The sequence below is a fragment of the Mobula birostris genome, chromosome 10, assembly GCF_030028105.1.
Source record: "Mobula birostris isolate sMobBir1 chromosome 10, sMobBir1.hap1, whole genome shotgun sequence".
NCBI lineage: Eukaryota > Metazoa > Chordata > Chondrichthyes > Myliobatiformes > Myliobatidae > Mobula > Mobula birostris.
The window spans coordinates 2,337,531-2,356,199 of record NC_092379.1 but is presented as its reverse complement, the minus strand read 5'-3'; the positions used below and the strand labels follow the sequence as shown (position 1 = coordinate 2,356,199).

Genomic DNA, 18,669 nt, shown 5'->3' with positions numbered 1-18,669 from the left:
GACTAAGCACACACCTGCGGTGCGCCAGCGTTAATCATCTGCAAGGAGATATTACCAATTTGCAGAGGGAGGTACGGAGGCCTAGGTTAGGTAACTTATCGATCAGGACTGTGGGAATAGTGAGCTACAGTCAACGAACAGCATCCTGACATAGTTCTTGGACCATTCAGAAATCTAATGGAGAGGAAGAAGCTATTCCTAAATTGCTTGGACCTCGACGATCTGCTACCCCACTGACAATAACAGAAGGGCAATATCCTAGATGATGAGGGTTCTTAATGATGGATAATGCCTCCTGATGCCCTTGATAGGGGGAGAATTGTGCCTGTGATGGAGCTGTCAGAATCTGACTCTCTGCGGCATCTGGTGATCCTGTGCATTGGAGCCTCGCACCACAGTGATGCAACCAGCCTGAATGTTCTCCACTATATGTCATTAGAAATTTGCAAGCCTCTGACACACTAAACCTAAACTATGTGTGTGTGTGTTTATGCGCATACACCTTTGTGATTGCATCAAGATGGATTGTTTGAAATGGATCAGATGGTAGAACATTTGGAAATGTTTGTAAAACATTATATTTTACAGCTTTGATTCTGTAACTGCTTGATGATCTATCTGCATCAAACTGACTGCCAACTACTTTGGCCACAGGTTGTAATGAACCCTTTAGCCTGAGTCCCTCCTTCCAGAAATTCCCATCTGCTTTGAGCTTGGACTTTGCCCAGCTTCAGTGGCAGTAATATAAAACATCCTGGGATATTGCAATGGCTCTGACCTACTGAAAGTTCAATCTGGTGTTTACTGAGCTTTGAGTATTGTCTTGTAATGCACATTCTTGGAAGGTGAAACTTCTAAACACAAATGTCAAACAAGGCTTGTATTGTGACTATAGCAAGTAAACTAATCCCGCTAGTTATTAAGCATTGTTATAGCTGCCATTGATCACATGCTGGTTATTTCTATGCTGTGCCAAATTTATTTCTGAATAGCCCCTTCTGATCTGTGCTGCCACAGCTGTCCCTGATTCAACTCTAACTTAATTATAGGACAGTTTACAATAACCAATTAACCTACAAACTACATATTTGGACTGTGGGAGGAAACCAGAGGATCCGGAGGAAACCAGCACATTCCACAAGGACATACAGATTCCTTACAGATGACATCAGAATTGATCTGAACTGCAGCCCAAGCTGTAATAGTGTCATGCTAACTGCTACACAACCATGGCACTCAATTCTCAAAGCCTCCTGAAGATTAAAAATCCAAAAACCATTTAAATCTGCCACAGCATTAAAAATAGCCAGCATGACTTCACAGAGCCAGTCTAATTATATTCAATATTAAATTCATTTAAGTACTTGTCAATGTGCTTTATGCCTCACTAGTTGGGTAGCAAACTCCATTGGTGGTGCATTCAACTTGGGTTTCCTGAATTTTCCCTGTAGTTAGTGGCTTTTAATTTGTGGAAAGTGGTTATTGCATAAATGATATTTTTGTCCGCTTGTATGTTATAAACCACGACAGTCAATATCTTGCCCCATCAAATCTTTCATTAGAAAGAATGCACTGGTGGCCAGAATGTTTGCACTAATTAGTCATCTTGTCTCATTGCAGGATGACACATACACAGAAAGCTACATCAGTACGATTGGTGTTGACTTCAAAATCCGAACCATAGAATTAGAGGGAAAAACTATTAAGCTACAAATTGTAAGTACATGTTTTGATCTAAATTCTTCTAAAATCACCTGACATAAGTTATTGACTCTTGGTTTTGATCTTTTACAATTCAAAAATGGTTGACAAACTGTACCAATTTAACTATGGCAAAGTTTTGCTTGAACTTCAAATCCTTAAATCTTCAGAGAGCCTAAATAGATATGATTTCATAAGCTCCTGTCTTGGTAGTGTAGTGATTTTTGGATTGAGATACATAATAGCTGAGACCCACCGTAGATGGGTGTTAACTATGACTATCCTGTATACTAACTAGCACTTGCTGAGGAGTGAAGTTGTGTTTTGACCAGTGTACATGCAGAATAAGATGGTCTTTGAAAGTATTCTTTCCACTGACCATTGAAGATCTTATCTTTGCAGGAGTTTCTGCTTGGACTTGTGCAGAGAAAAGGGATGAAAATGAGCAGAATTGATGTGGTAAAGGGCAGCCCATTTTGTACTAAGCAGCTTTAGCTGTGGGTATTAATGCAATTCACAAACTTCTGTGCAAATTGCAGCACATTTAAAATGCAGAACAAATATTCTCCCCGGTTCTGACAGTATGTGCTTGCTTTCACATTGGTGTTTGTAATTGAGTCCAGTGCTAGATGGTTGAAGTTCCCACAATTTGTGCATGGGGGAAGGAAATGAGAAGATGCCTTGCAGGGATTAAGGGTGTGGAAGGTGAAGAACAAGTGACAAAGTATTATACTGGAGGGTTTTCCTAACTTGAATTCAGACCTGAGGTTTATTTGCTTTTAAGGTGGTTCAGCTCTGTTTGAAGTTGTCCTGTTTATTGCTGTGATAAACGGGAGTTGAGTTGGGATGCTATACTCACTGTACTGTCTTCAATCTTACTTCAGTGGGACACAGCAGGACAGGAGCGATTCAGAACCATCACTTCCAGTTACTACAGAGGAGCACATGGTATTATTATAGTGTATGATGTTACAGATCAGGTAAGATGTGCCACAAAATATGAATGAAGATCTTGTGATATACTAGCTTAATCTTTCAATAAGAAAACATCTTTGTATTCAAGTTTGTTTTTCGTGATGAAGATAGTTTTCTGAAATGATACAGGAAGACGTGATGAATCTAAAGTAGGAAAAATTATAGTAATCAAAATGCTGAAACTCCAAATGGCTGATGGTGCCTTTGGAGAGAAAGGTCATAACTGGGTCAAAGCCTTTTCAGAACTTGAGCTCAAAGTTACTGGCACAAATCTGATGTTCTGTGCACTTTGTTCTATATTTGTCTGGTCTTAGACTTTTTTTTTACAGAAAGAAGCCTGATATGCTTCCTGGTTGGACTGGGTGGGAAATTGGTCTGAGACTTTATACCAAATGCTCAAATGAAGTTAATATGGAGTTGTATGAACTATAGGCAGAATAACAAATGCACATGAAGAACTATGTGAATACCAAATGTCTTGACCCATTAACACTTGTCCATCTGAGTTAACTTGTTTCTGTCGTGAACACACACGCTGTCCACAGAAGTACAAAATTAAATTTATTTGGAGATAGAGCGTGGAACAGGCCCTTTACGCCACTCGTAACCCCCAATTTAACCCTAGTCTAATCATGGGACACTTTACAATGACCAATTAACCTAACAACCAGCATGACTTTGGACTGTGGGAGGAAGCCAAAGCACCTGGAGGAAATCCACGCATTCCACAGGGAGGACATGCAAACTCACAGCTGGTCTTGGAAATTAACTCCAAACTCCAGTGCCCCAGGCTGTAATAATGTCATGCTAACTCTGCTGTAAAATGTTAGATTTGCTGTTCTATAAGATGGCAGAGGTTAATGCAGTTTATTGCTTTAAGACAAAGGAGATGATGGACTTTAGAAAGATTAAGCCTGCACTGCTCCCTGTTGCCGTTGATGGTGAGAACGTGGAAGTGGTCAGGATCTACGAGTGCCGTTGGGGGGGGGGGGGGGGGTGCACGTGGATGACAGACTTGGGTGGAGCATCAACGCAGGGCCAGAGTCGCCTCTACTTCCTGAGGAGACTGAGGTTGTTTGGAGTATGCAGGCCTCTGGCACATGTTCTACCAGTCTGTTGCCAGTATAATCTTCTATGCAGGGGTGTGTTGGAGCAAAGGCATCAACACGGGTGGTAAACTGATTAGAAAGGCTGTTTCTGTTATAGGAGTCAAACTGGACACATTGGAGGCTGTGGTAGAACAAAGGACTCCACGAAAAATCCTGGCAATCCAGGACAATGTTTCTCACCCTCAGCATGCCACCTTGGCTGAACAGAGGAGCGCTTTTAAAATAGACTGACCACTGCGCTGCTCAAAGGAGTGCTATTTGAGGTTATTCTTGCCATTGGCCATTAGGCTCTGGGTTAACCTATAGCTGGGAAAGTGATCCTCCTCCACCCCGTTAGATTATTTGAGAAGTTTTTTTTTTTTGTTCATTCTTACTTCCCTTTTAATATTTGTATATCTGCACTTGTAATGCTAGTGTGACACTGATTTCCTTTGGGATCAATAAATTATCCATCTATCTTACCCTCGTCATGCTGGTCATTTTCCTATCCCTCTCTTAGCCAGTTAGCTGGAATGCTGCAAGGGTTCCTGTCTTGTTTTTAAAGATGCAGCATTTTTGTCATAAATATTCTGCACTATTGAAGAAGGAGACGATTAAAGACCTGGTCAGAAATCAGTCTTTCCATATATCTTCCGTCCGTGGACTCACTTTACACCACACGCTGTCGGAGCAGTGCTGCCAGGATAATCACGGACACGACCCACCCAGCCAACACACTTTTCGTCCCTCTTCTCTCCAGGAGAAAGTTCAGGAGCTTGAAGACTCATACGGCCAGATTTGGGAACAGCTGCTTTCCAACTGTGATAAGACTGCTGAACGGATCCTGACCTGGATCTGGGCTGTACCCTCCAAATATCCGGACCTGCCTCTTGGTTTTTTGCACTACCTTACTTCCCATTTTTCTATTTTATAATTATGATTTATAATTTAAATTAATATTTACTAATTTAAACTCTTTTAAATATTTGTAATCCAGCGAGTGTGAAGTGCAGAATCAGATATCGCTGATGATTTACATTCTAGTACCAATTGTTTGGCGACAAAGTATAAAGTACTTTCTACCATCAAGGAATCTAAAATAATTATTTAGATTGGCAATGTCATAGAACGCCACAATAGCGTGACACTGTTTAAGCTCATGGCGTCAGAATTAAATTCTGATGTCAACTGTAGATGGTCTGCGTAGGCTTTCTCTAGGTGCTCCGATTTCCTTCCACAGTCCATGCTGGTTAATAGGTCATTGTAAATTGCGATTAGGCTGGGTAAAGGGAATGAGATGCTAGGCACGCTCATCTCTAAATAGACAAGACTGGGGAAACACTTGGGTTGCTTCCATGGCAGAAAGACTCCAATACTTGGAGCTTTGGCATCTGGAGCCCTGGGTGAGAGTGCTTTCACGCTCGGGCCCTGGGGGACTATTTCAGTGGTTTGGCATCTGGGTGCTACTGTGCTGGAGCCCAGGATGAGTGTACTGTGTAACACTGCTGTAAGAATATCATCCAGTAACTTAGAAATTCTGCTAGTCCTGCACTACAAACCCTCAGTGCCAAGTTAATGGAGTTTTGCTGTTGCACAAACAGCTGTAAATTTACTATGGATTCCATGTTGAATTATTGCAAGTGTAATGTGAATATAAATTCTTAGTATCTCAATTGACAAATGTGCAGAGGTTACCAAACGATAACTCCAAAGATCCAGGAAATTTAACCTGGCATTTGGAATGTGCTATTATGATGCACTAACATTGTCTTCCACACATGCAGGATTCCTTCAATAATGTTAAACAGTGGCTGGAAGAAATAGCTCGCTATGCTAGTGAAAATGTGAACAAATTACTAGTGGGTAATAAATGTGACTTGACCAGTAAGAAGGTGGTGGATTATACCACAGCTAAGGTATGTAAATTCTTTTAGAAAGTCATTTCATCAGCTGATGTAAAACACTGAAATTTTCCAAGCAGTTCAGTCATTTTAATTGAACTGTGATCTCATTTTTGGTGGTATCTTGGAAATGTGTATAATCCTAGAGAATATTTGACTATACTATGCAATGTTGATTAAGCAGACTTTTCACCCATGCTCTAAGGGCAAAGGTGGAAGAGTTGACGGTGAGATTGGGCTCCAGGAGTATGATCTTGGTCTCAGTCTCTGTTGTCAAGTTTGTGATGAGTCTGCATGACAAGATGCAGGCTGTTGCTTAGATTCAGAAGTCCTGCAGCTTATTGAGCCTGCCTTTCATATTTTGTAACTTGGTGTACTGTGGAGAGCATTCTGACTGGCTGCATCAGTCTGGTATTGTGGCTGGGGGGGGGGGGGGTGCTGTTGCACAGGATCAAAGTGAGCTGCAGAGAGTTGTAAACTCAGTCAGCTCCATCATGGGCACCAGCCTCCGTAGTATCCAGGGCATCTTCATGGAGAGATGCTCCAAAAAGATGGCATCCATCACCCAGGACATGCAGTCTTATTGTTACCATCAGGAAGGAGGTGCAGGAGCCTGAAAGCACACACTCAGTGATTCAGGAACAGCTTCTTCCCCTCTGCCATCTGATTCCTAAATGGACATTAACCCCATGAGCACTACCTCACTATATTTTTATTTCTATTTTTGCACTAGTTTAATTTAACTAATATGTACTTATTGTAATTCAGCTTTTTCTATTGTGTATTATACTGCTACTGCAAAGATGACAAATTGCACAACATGGGGTAGTGATGTTTAGCTGATTCTCATTAAATTGGGATGCAAAGTGGTAGTGTCCAGGGAACTCTGTGCCGTTCTAGTTTAACTAGTTTGTACACAATTCACTGCTTATTTCAAAAATTTCCTTGCTGAAATCCCACTGGGATCACACTATTCATGCAGGAACAGATCTTAACTACAAAAAGAGTTCTTTAATGAAGCAGTCACCCCTGCTTTAAGAAACTTGAGGGTCCTGTGTTGACAAACTAGTAAGCATTCAAGTCTCCATCACTAAAAGGCTGTTCCTGCAGAATTCAATAAGATGGATTTTGAGTAATAGATGGTTATGGCATGAGAAGTGTAAGCCAATTCAGTTGGCATATATAAAATTCTCAGGAGAACAGCCATTGGTATCTATTCCAGGGAGATGTGTAGCTAGGATTCAAAGGAAACAAGTGGGCTGAGTGATATTAAAGCTGTGAGGGATTAAATCACAGCATGGTTTTTTCTAACTAGCTGTACATGTTCTGACTTCAGTTCAATTGGAAACTGCCAGCAAGATATTAGATGTCAATATAATTGTTTTTAGCAAAGCATTTATTACTAATACTGAAACCATAAAAAACAAATCCAAGAATTCTGAAATTCATCCTGTAAATGTTCTAAAGTGCAGAGGCTGTAAATCACTTAAAGTGGGGTGAAATCTAGGGGTCAAAACCAGGTTTAATATCACAGACATGTGAAATCTGTTTTATGGCAGCATTACACTGCCTAATAAATGCTATAAATTACAATTTAGGATTTATTTAAATCTTACATCCTCCCCACAATGAGGGGGTGAAAAATCTTTGTTATGACTCCAATGTACAGACATGTGAATTTAAAAGTGTAATGACTTGTAGAAAGAAGCCTGTCCTGTAGTCTGTTGGTCCTGGCTTTAATGCTAAAGTACTGTTTGCCAGATCGAAGCAGCTGAAATAGCTTATGGTTGGATACTGGTGTCCCCAGTGATCTTCCAGGCCACCTTTCTGCATCTGCTGGTATAACTGCCCTCAATGGAGGGGAATTCACGTCCACACCACTGTCCGTATCACTCTCTGCAGCGCCCAGTGATCAAGGTTGGTATAGTCCCCATACCTGGTGGTGACACAGCCAGTCAGGTTGCTCTCAGTGGTGTCCCTGTATAAGGTCTTGAGGATTTGGGTGCTCATGCCAAACTACTTCAGTCACCTGAGGTAGAAGAGATGCTGTTGTGCTCCTTTTTTTGTTGCAAATGCATATTTAAAAAAAAAAAAACTAATAGTACAAAAAGAGCAGTCTGGTGAGCTATGTTGTTCCTGGAGTATTCAAATGGGTCTTGCTCTACTAATTAAAAGTCAAATATTTCTGTATCTGGAATTTAAAATTATACATGGGGGGGAAAATACAATTTCTGCAGTAGAAAAGGAACTGCCTAACAATTGTCTGTAGGATTTGGCAGTCTGAGTATGCTGGCATCTGACCCAGGAAGGATGTTTGAAAAAGAACAGCAAGCATAATCAGTTCTTGCTATGGTGAAACTAATTTTAAATGTACAGTGTTAAAACCAATGGAGTGTGTCTAGATTCCAAAGTTCAAAGTGTGTGTATATATCATATATCACCATATACCAGAGACTTTTTTGTGGGCATACTGAATAAACCAATAACTGCAGAGAATCAATTGGTGTTTCCATACCTGGCTGTGATGCAGCCAGTCAATATACTCTCCACCACAATCTATAGAAGTTTAAGGTTTAGATGTCATGTTGTACCTTTGCAAACTCCCTAGGAAGTAGAGGTGCTGCCTTGCTTTCTTTGTAATTGCACTTGCGTGCTGGGCCCAGACAGGTCCTCTGAGAAGATGAGAGGAATTTAAAGTAGTTTGCCCTCTGATTTCTTCTACCACCACCTCCCCCCCCCCCCCCCCCCCCCCAGTCTGCTGAGGACTGGCTCATGGACCTCAGATTTCCTTCTCCTGAAATCAATAATCAATAATCAGCTCCTTGGTCTTGACACTGAGTAAGAGGTTGTTATGGCACCATTCGGCCGGATTTTCAGTCTCACTCCTGTATGTTGACTTGTCATTTAGTTAATTACATTGGTTTGACGTAATTGGACATTCAAATTTGCACTTATCCAGAGCCAGAAATGCAGCCAACCAATCAAGTTATGAACTTGTGTGGCTTTTTGATTGTTTGGAGTACATAAAGGTGATAAACTTGTCTCTACTTTTCCTTTTTAAAGGAGTATGCTGACTCGCTTCAAATTCCATTTTTGGAAACCAGTGCAAAAAATGCCACCAATGTTGAACAGGCATTTGTGACGATGGCCGCTGAGATCAAGAATCGGATGGGCACTGGTCCTACACACAATGATGAGAAATCCAATATCCGAATCCAGAGCACTCCCTTGAAGCAAGGCAGTGGAGGAGGTGGCTGCTGCTAAGGGCAGGAAAGCAGAGACAGATCCATTCCTGTTGCACCATATATTACAAACTACAGCATTCGTCTCCTGAGCAGTAATGGTTTTAACGTAATTGCCCATTGATTTGTGCCCATTCTTGGCAGATCCTTTCCGCCCAAATGGACATGAGACCAATTGGAAACTCCAGGAAAACTTTGTCTTACTTGTCTTGAAAGTTCTTGTCTGTTTTGAAACACTTGGATTGTAAGATTTTGTAGTACTGTTTCTTTCTCCCTTTCCACAAGGTTTTCGTTGCACTGGGGTCAAGACTAACTCAATAGCCAGATTCGAGGTTTAGTCATACTCCACCTTTTAGTGCAAAGTTGAGGAACGAAGTGAAGGAAAGTAAAATAAACATTTTTTTTTTTTTAACCTGGGAATAAGCCCTTTGCATGTCAATATAATTGCATTGGGAACTATAAAAGTTGGCAGATGTGCAGGATTGACTCATTTGCAGCAAGGTGACTTCCATATTGAATCGCTATCTTCCAGTACTTTAAATCATTTTCAGTAGTTTCTGTCTCTATTTTAAGTGTTGAATCCACTCTTCCTGGAAGCGTTGCATCACCTTTCTATCACTGCTCACATTAAGCCAAGCCAGGCAGACTGGCTATTATCAAATGTAACATTGGCTCTTTACTAATTAACTTCTATTTGCTCACATCAGCATGGATATTCAACGTATTGATGTTTAGCCTGCCCACTTACATTGCTAATTTGATCACTTTAAGATGTGACATTACTCCTATCCCACAATGTGAAATAATTCACTTGCACATTGAATGTCCAAGTTGTGTTTAAGCTACCAGAATGATGTAATGCTGAATGGACCAAGTACAACTAGCCAGTTTTGGGGGGAAAATACATAATACACAACAGGAAAATGGTTGGATGTAGCTTGCCCAGATTGGTTTTCATGTTCGCAGTTGGGGGGGGGGGGCGGTAGGAGGAGGAGAACATAGGGGGGGTGGGGGTGAATCATCAACTTTGAAGATGACAGTGAGAGTGATTCGAAAGGCTGTGGGGAAGCTTTGAAAAGGGCTGTACAACCTGAAAGGCCCTACATTTTTATCATTGGGCCTTGATCCAACTGGCCAGACTTGTTGCACCTGTTCTCCAGCTTCCATTTGTGCTAGTGACCTGGATTGGCATTAACAGTTCTAATTGGATTTGGTCTGTCATGGGGGTCTATTGTAAAACATTGACAATGGCTGACTTTTGTCAGTGCTGGAACAAATCAACCGGCTTGACTTCTGATCGCTGCTTTCTGCTGGAGCCCCTACTCCTGGCACCACATTTCTAGTCCAGAGGTAAATGGAGGCAAAGCTAGTTTGCCACCAAGATATTGTGATTTCTTTGTGGTGCAGCACATTCTGGTACAAATTGTTTCAATGCAAAACATAACAGTTCACCTGTACCACAGGTGTGTTCTTGAGCATAACATCCCTCCAGATCTACGTATTCGGTTTCAATGGGTACGACTGTTAAGCAGTCTTTCCTATGACATTGACTCTGGTTTTTAAATAAGCAAAACTGGACCAAGTATGTAGTTATAAGCATTAGCACATCTTGATGTGGATGTCTGGTATGTTGAGCAGTAATCTTTGTTCAAACCTGTACTTTCCTCATGGTCCTGGAATGTCTTTAGTTGAAGTTCATGCACAGCAGTGCCACTTTATTCAGTAGTTTGTAAATTGGGCTTTAAACTGCCTGCGTAACAAACCACAGAGCAGTGTTTGGCCAGTAACTCTGAGTCTGCTATTTATCATTTTAGGTTAAAGGCTCAACATTTATTTTCCCAGATCCTGATGTGCCTTTTTGAATTGCTGTTTTGGATTTGCATTACTCATCATGTTTCAATTGAATTTGATCCTGCAATTCACATTTCAAATTGTGGCAACAAACTGCAATTTGAGTTGGTGTGTGTATGCTGGCTGGGGTGTGATGTCTTACTTTGCATGGGATCTATTTTCTTTGATATTTAATACCTTCCAGCTGTACCTGAACTTCACTATTCTAAAAGCACTGGATTTTGCATTTTTCTCTGGTTTGCAAATGCACCCATTGAATGTAATTATACCCAGGATTTCTGGGGGCTTTTTGGTCTGCGACTGTTCCTAGGGGACAATTAGCGTATGTTTTGAGACTGAGTCTTGTGCATATATTAACATGCAAGACTGGGCTTGGCCATAGCCCTGACAACTTTGTTTAATTTCACTATTGCACTCCATTATGACCTATGGCTATCTTGAAACTTCGAAACAATTTCACACATGCAACTGGTCTTGATTGACTATTTATGAATAAGTTTATTAGCATTTTAAAGTTTTAACTACAGTTCCAGGTTGTGATTTTTTTTTTTTTTTTTTTTAAACTGTGGTTTGTCACGGCCCCTCATTTCAGTAAGCCCAAGGCCAGGTGTATGTTCTGTGGTGTTAAACTCCATTTGTGTATGTATCTAAATGGACCACATTTAAATGCTGTTTTGATCACGTTGCAAAATTTGTTAGCTGCAACAAATGGTTCCTGTATCTTGTTTGCTTTTTGACCCTTGCTTTCCTCCTGGTTTTTAAAAAAAATAATAATATATACTCACTGCATTTGGTATTAAATAGATCACAAAGATAATACGTAGGCAATGTTTTATTGAGCAGATAATGTGATTGGTTGATTAATACCAATTTCCTGCCATTCTGTACTAGAATACCACTATTTGTTCTGTGTGTTCCAGTCTCTTATGGACTCCAGTGTTGGGAATGATACCATAAACTATCCAGTTCTTGGCTGACTGATGCTCGAAGTCCTAGTATTAAACTGTCCAATCTCCTTCATCCAGCATGTACAAGCATCTAAGCCAACACCCCCTCCACCCCCACCCTTGTAATGTGCCTGTTTCCCCTCTCAACTGCAAAGGTTTCTTAAGGAAGTAGTAATCTTACCTGGAGCTTTCTGTTTTAATTCCTTGCTTTGAAGCCCATCAATATTGATATCTAAAGTACCTTGAGCATTGTTATCTAAGTGAATGCTGAACATTTGGGGAAAGGAATGTCATTTGTGGACTCATCAAGTTGCTTTGACCAGGTGTCGCTTTAAAATTAAACATCCCAGAGATGTGCACTGAATTAAATATCAAATGCTGCAGCTAAGATTTAAAGGTGGAACTAAAGTCATGGCTGTTGTGCCAGCCATGTCTGTGAGATAGTTGAATTGTTGTAGCCATGTATCAACCACCAAGTTACCAAATTGTACTTCCTGATTAGAATTCTAATAGTTGACTAATGATGGGCTCCATTGGTAGTTTTGGTATTGCACACCAGGTTAATAGTTTGCCACTGGGCTTTACCAGAATCTGATTTTCCTTGCATCCTACTGCAAGTTAAATTTCTTAAATTAGATGTACATTGGACATGTACCTGTGGATTTCTTTCCACTTTAAGTTAATCTGTGTTGTCTGTGGCTATTCTTTGCATAATCTGTGAAAATGACTTGTCCTTAAATTTTGATGATGGAGACCACCTTTCTTGGATTTCTTGTTGATGCGGCTGTCTGTGGAGATTGAAATAAAGTCTACTTCTCTCTTGCTGTCTGTTCATTTTTCAATCTAGAAACCTGATGCCATTTTCCCTATGCTGTAAATGCTGAATACTTTCCATTGTATGTGGAACAAGCCAGGATTGTACTGCCCTTGCTATTTAATTAAAATGCCAAGAAAACTTTTTAATGTTTCAGCAGTACATTAGGTAGTCTAATATTGCTGATTTAAACAATGCAGAGTAGAGCTTAGGGCATTAAAAACTTGATTTGGTATTGTTAAAAGTTCCAAGTAAAATTATTAAAGTACATTTTCTTACAGGCACACTATAATAGAATCATTGAAAGACTGTACCCAACAGGCTGTGATGGGGACGTGAAGTTATCCCCTCTGCTGCTGGAGCCTGATGGTTGAGGGGTAATGTGTTTCTGAACCTGGTGGTGGGGATCCTGAGTCTCCTATACCACCTTCCTGATGGTAGTAGCGCAAAGAAAGCATAGCCTGGGTGCTGGGGGGGGGGGGGGGGGGCTCGATGGTGGAGAAGGCTTTGCCCATGATGGACTGGGCAGTATCCACAACTTGTAGAAAAATGTCTGATGTTTCCATATGAGGCCATAAAGTGGCCAGTCAATATACCCTCCATCAATTTAGTGTTAAAGCTGGACGTTGTGCATTGTGCTGCAAACTTGGTTCAGTGCTTTTGGTTTCATATGAGATTCATAAATATTGGTGCTGTAATTGAAGCAATCTTCCAGAAAGTTCTGAATATCTCCATTTCACAAGCTTCAAGTAGTACAAATGCAAACAATTTGGAGGATTTTGATGGCGGAGAGAACAGAAGTAGAACCCTTCTCTGCAGCAGTCTCGGTTTGATTTAAATCTGGCATGAAAGGATAAAGACCAAGTGCAAAAATAAATGGGGACTCTAAGCCAGGCTGAAATGCAGAGGAATGAGGACCCCCCCCCCCCCCCCACCTACCCAAACCCAGCATCTTGTTAACATATATGCAGTCACTGGAGAACAAAACTGAGGGCCTAAATGCTGTATTGGAGGGAAATGAGAGATTGTTGTATTTCATGTGCCATGTTTCCAGGCATACTAGATAAGGCAATAATGAAAATTCTCAATTCAAAAGATGCACAAACTGCTGGTTTAGGAAAGACAAAAGTTGGAGGTGTATGGTTCATCATACCCCCCCAGCGCCCCGCTGATGTGGTTGTTTTGTCAGACTCGCGTTCTTCTCTTCCCCTCTCTCCCCCTCAATCAAACCTTGAACATCTAACAATATCAAATCTTGTTGTTCATCCATTGTTGACTAAAGATACCATAAGTGAGGGAGAGTCTTCCCAATTCCCATCTGGGTCCAGTGGCAAGACGGAGTCTCGATGGCTGGAGATGGGACTAGGCGCAGTGGATGACCAGGATAACAATATCAAATACTATCCATTCTATTTACCTAGCAAGTTAATCCTGACCAGTTTATATACCCCCAGTGGCCAACTATAATCATGTGCTTGACCTGCTGCATGAAATCAACTCCAAACAAGACACAGATCAACCTGCCATATTTCAAATCCTAGTTGGGGACTTTAACTCTTCTTGTTGGAAGAAAACACTTACCAATTACCATCAGCATAGAACCTAGCACCAGTGATCCCAATTCACTACACTGCTGTTCTTCACTGCCAAGAAAAAGTTTGTGAATTCTTTGCATTTACCTGGTTTTCTGCATTAATCACTCATAATGTGTTCTGATCTTTATTTAAGTCATAATAATAGACAAATACAATCACCCTAAATACATGAAATTGTACTTTTCACATTTTTATTGTTTAATTATTCACAGTCTAGACTGGAAAAGATGATTTAATAACTAGTAGAACTACCTGTAGCAGGGCTTGAATATTATCATCTATTATAAAATTCAATCATAGATGAGCTCCATGCCTTCTGTCGTCATGATCTCCCTGTAGCCGCTGCTGTCCTTGAGGCCGATGTGTGATAAGCCTCCAGGAGGTTTGAACCCATGCGAAGCACCCAGCTCAGGTGGGGTATGTGGCCAAATGCTAGATTGTTTAATATCTTGCTTTGGCAGTCTGTGGTTCCCACCTGCTTCAAGCAGACTAAATGCAAATCAGAAGAATGTAGTAAACTTCCATAAAGACTACTGTCTAGTAGCACAACAATGTTCTGAGCGGTTGGTGATGAAACATACCAATTCCTGCCCGAGAAGCAACTTGGGTCTGCTCTAAGTTGCATACAGGTCCACAGCAAATCCCATCTCATTGGCTCTTCACACAACCCGGCAACATAGAAAACCTACAGCACAATACAGGTCCTTTGGCCCACAAAGCTGTGCCAAACATGTCCTTACCTTAGAAATTACCAAAGGTTATACCCATAACCCTCTATTTTTCTAAGCTCCATGTACCTATCCAGGAGTCTCTTAAAAGACCCTATCGTTTTTGCCTCCTCCACCACCGCTGCTGGCAGCCCATTCCATGCACTCACCACTCTGCATAAAAAAAAAACAACCCTGACATCTCCTCTGTGCCTACTTCCAAGCACCTTAAAACTATGCCCTCTCATCCTCCATTGCTCTGAGGAGAAAAGGCTGTATTCACTCAACCTTTTCTCACAAGGCATGCTCCTCCAATCCAGGCACCATCCTTGTAAATCTCCTCTGCACCCTTTCTATGGTTTCCACATCCTTCCTGTAGTGAAGTGACCAGAATTGAGCAAAGTACTCCACATGAGGTCTGACCAGGATCCCATATTGATGCAACATTACCTCTCGGCTCTTAAACTCAATCCCACGATTGATGAAGGCCAATGTGCCGTATGCCTGCTTAATGACAGAGTCAACCTGCGCAACAGCTTTGAGCATCCTGTGGACTTGGACCACATTGCCAAGAGTCTTACCATTAATACTATATTGGCCGACTAAAATGAACCACCTCACACTTATCTGGGTTGAACTCCATCTGCCACTCTCAGCCCAGTTCTGCATCCTATCAATGTCCCACTGTAACCTCTGAGAACCCTCCACGCTATCCACAACACCTCAGGATGTCTTTATTGAATGCCAAGCTGTAGTCAAGACTAATCAATAAGCTTCAAGATCTTGCACAATTGGATCCTGGAATTCCTCACTTGCAGACCCCAGTCAGTTTGGATTGACAACATCTCCTCCACAATCTCCATCAGCACAGATAAGACGAGACTCTATGCTTAGCCCCCCCCCCCCCCCTGCTCTACACTTATAACTGTGTGGCTAAGCAAGTCTCTAATATTATATTGAAGTTTGCTGATGTCACCACTAAAGGCCAGATCAAAGATGGTGATGAATCAGCAGAGCGGTTGGAGATTAAGAATCTGACTGAGTGGTGCCACAACAACATCTCACTCAATGTCCCAAGCAGCTGACTATTGACGTCAGCAGGAGGAAGCTGGAGGTCCATGAGCCGGTCCTCAGCAGGGGAAAGGAGGTGGAGAGGGTTGACAACTTTAAATTCCTTGGTTTGTTATTTCAAAGGATTTGTCCTGGGTCCAGCCACAAAAGTGCAATTAAGAAAGCACTGCACAGCTTCTGCTTAGGAGTTTGCAAAGATTTGGCATGACATCTAAGACTTTGACAAACTTCGACAGAGGTGTGGTATTGACCAGCTGCATTATAGCCTGGCATGTAAACACCTATGTCCTTGAACAGAAAAACTTCCAAAAAGTAGTGAATACGGCCCAGTCCATCACGGGTACAGCCCTTCCCCACTATTGAGCACGTCTAAATCTCAGGAAAGCAGCATCCATCATCATTGTCCCCCACTACTCAGGCCATGCTGTCTTCTCACTAATACCATTAGGAAGAAAGTACAGGGGTCACAGGGTTCACATCACCAAGTTCAGGAACAGTTATTGTCCCTCAACCAGCAGGCTCTTGAACCAGAGGGGACAACTTCACTTGCCCATACTCTAAATATTTTAAAGTTGAAAATGAATCCCAGGGTTGTTTATGTACTTGTATAATCAATTTACTACAACTTTGATGCAGAAAGACTACTTCAAGTCTGTACATTAACCTGCCTTGCACAAACTGGGTAATCTTCACCACTTTCATCAAATGTCTCATTAATGACTCAGTCAAAGTCTATGATGGCTTATCAAACAAATATAAGGCATAATATCACTTGAGAAGCTCTGGCATAGGTGAGGCAAGAGAATTGTAATACATAAAATGCTGGAAATGAATAAATGGTTGATACTTTGGGCCAAGACTGGAAAGGAAGGGGTAAGATACCGGAGTAAAATAGTGGGCAGAGGGGAAGGAGGATTAGCTAGAAGGTGCTCAGAGAAGCTATAAGACCATAAGATATAGGAATAGAAGTAGGCCATTCGGCCCATCGAGTATGCTCTGACATTCAATTATGGCTGATCCAATTCTTCCAGTCATCCCAACTCCCATGCCTTCTGCCCATACCCTTTGGTACGCTGGCTAATCATAAAGGCGTCGGTTAGTCTTGCGAGACCATGGATTTGCACCTGGAAAGTCTTCACTCTCCAGGGCGCAGGGCTGGGCGAGGTTGTATGGAAGACCAGCAGTTGCCTATGCTGCAAGTCTCCCCTCTCCACGACACCAGTGTTGTCCAAGGGAAGGGCATTTAGGACCCATACAGTTTGGCACCAATGTCGTCGCAGAGCAATGTGTGATTAAGTGCCTTGCTCAAGGACACAACACGTTGCCTCGGCTGGGGCTCAAACTTACGACCTTCAAGTCACTAGTCCAATGCCTTAACCACTTGGCCATGTGCCCACCTGGCTAATCAAGAACCTATCTATCTCTGCCTTAAATGCACCCAATGACTTGGCCTCCACTGCTGCTCATGGTAACAAATTCACCCTCTGACTTAAGTAATTTCTCTGCAGATGCACGGGGAAGTCAAAGGGCTGGTGAAGAAAGAATCTGATAGGAGAGTGAGCCAGGGGAAAGAGGGAAGAGGAAGGGCACTGGGTGGGGGGGGGGGGAGGTGATAGACAGATGAGAAGAGTTAAGAGGTCAGTTTTCCTTCTCCTAGATCAGCTGTCAACCATAACTGACGGGTTCCATTTGCCCAAAGCAACCTTTGTTCCTTCTCCTGTCAGTAGAAACGGTTCTGCTGGACATAGTAGCTAAGCCAAACGTGAAGGCCAGGAGTTGGACTTGGTTGTCAGAAGCTGTTTGAGACAGATGCCATTGGGAGTGCAAGCTTATATCCACTACTACCACCACCACCTTAATAATGCCTATGTTAGCTTCTTATTATTCAATGCTTTACCCATCTGTTTCTACCAAAGTGTAAAGTGTTCCTTCCCTCCTCTAGCCTGTAGCACCTGATCAGGGTCACGTGAAGCCATGGGAGCAGCCAGTGCAGATCACAAGTCCTGGTTATGCAACCACTGACACCAGGCAGACAATCTCCGAAGAGTATTGATAATGGCTGGGGTCACCTGTCTTGTAAAGACACTGCCCAGAAGAAGGCAATGGCAAACCACTTCTGTAGAAAAATAAATGGAGGAATGGATTGGACAAGAGCTTTCTGCTGAGTGGCAAGAAACCAAGCTTAATTTCTAGAATTCCAGTGTACGCCTATTTGAGAGGCTGTTTCTTGAGAGTAGTATTTGAGTTGTGATGGATTTGTGCACATCTCCCCTTCCACCGGGTAATGAAGAGACAGGTGGGGAATGATAGGGAGTGAAGCTGACATCTTGATTCTGCAGATTAGCACTTAGTTACGAGAGGCAGTCCCTTGTTTAATTTACTGTTGATAAACAGGTTAAGTTATATAACTCTGCAAACAGTCATAGAACTTTAATCATTTCCTCTTTATCAAGCACTCTCAGCACCTGTCCCAATGAATTATGAATAGTTCATTGTTAAATTATTGAACAAATAATGAGATATTCCATTAGGTCTGAGGTTTCCGTTTAACCTACCTCTCAATGCAATACGATTCAATCTACAAGAGCCTGGGCACGGCAGTACATCTTCAACCAAATTATCATACATTTCAAAAGCTCTTGAATCTATATAAATGCAAAGTGCTGGAAGAACTCTATACTTCCAGCAGCATTATGTGTGTGTGTGTGAGTTACGTTGTATTTCCAGCGTCTGCAGAACCTCGCGTGTTTATGAACCTATAATGATTTCAGACAAGG

General features: G+C 41.8%; 1 protein-coding gene across 1 annotated transcript in view; it reads left to right on the top strand.

Moving 5' to 3' along the window:
* LOC140203758 (ras-related protein ORAB-1-like) overlaps positions 1-12,527 on the top strand; it is a 29,065-nt gene extending 16,538 nt beyond the window's left edge. Inside the window, exons 3-6 of the mRNA XM_072269809.1 lie at positions 1,621-1,716; positions 2,586-2,681; positions 5,549-5,680; positions 8,729-12,527. Coding sequence (XP_072125910.1) covers positions 1,621-1,716; positions 2,586-2,681; positions 5,549-5,680; positions 8,729-8,929 — 525 coding nt within the window. The 3' untranslated portion in view covers positions 8,930-12,527. The remainder of the gene's footprint in view (positions 1-1,620; positions 1,717-2,585; positions 2,682-5,548; positions 5,681-8,728) is intronic.
* The last annotated feature ends 6,142 nt before the right edge of the window (positions 12,528-18,669 follow it).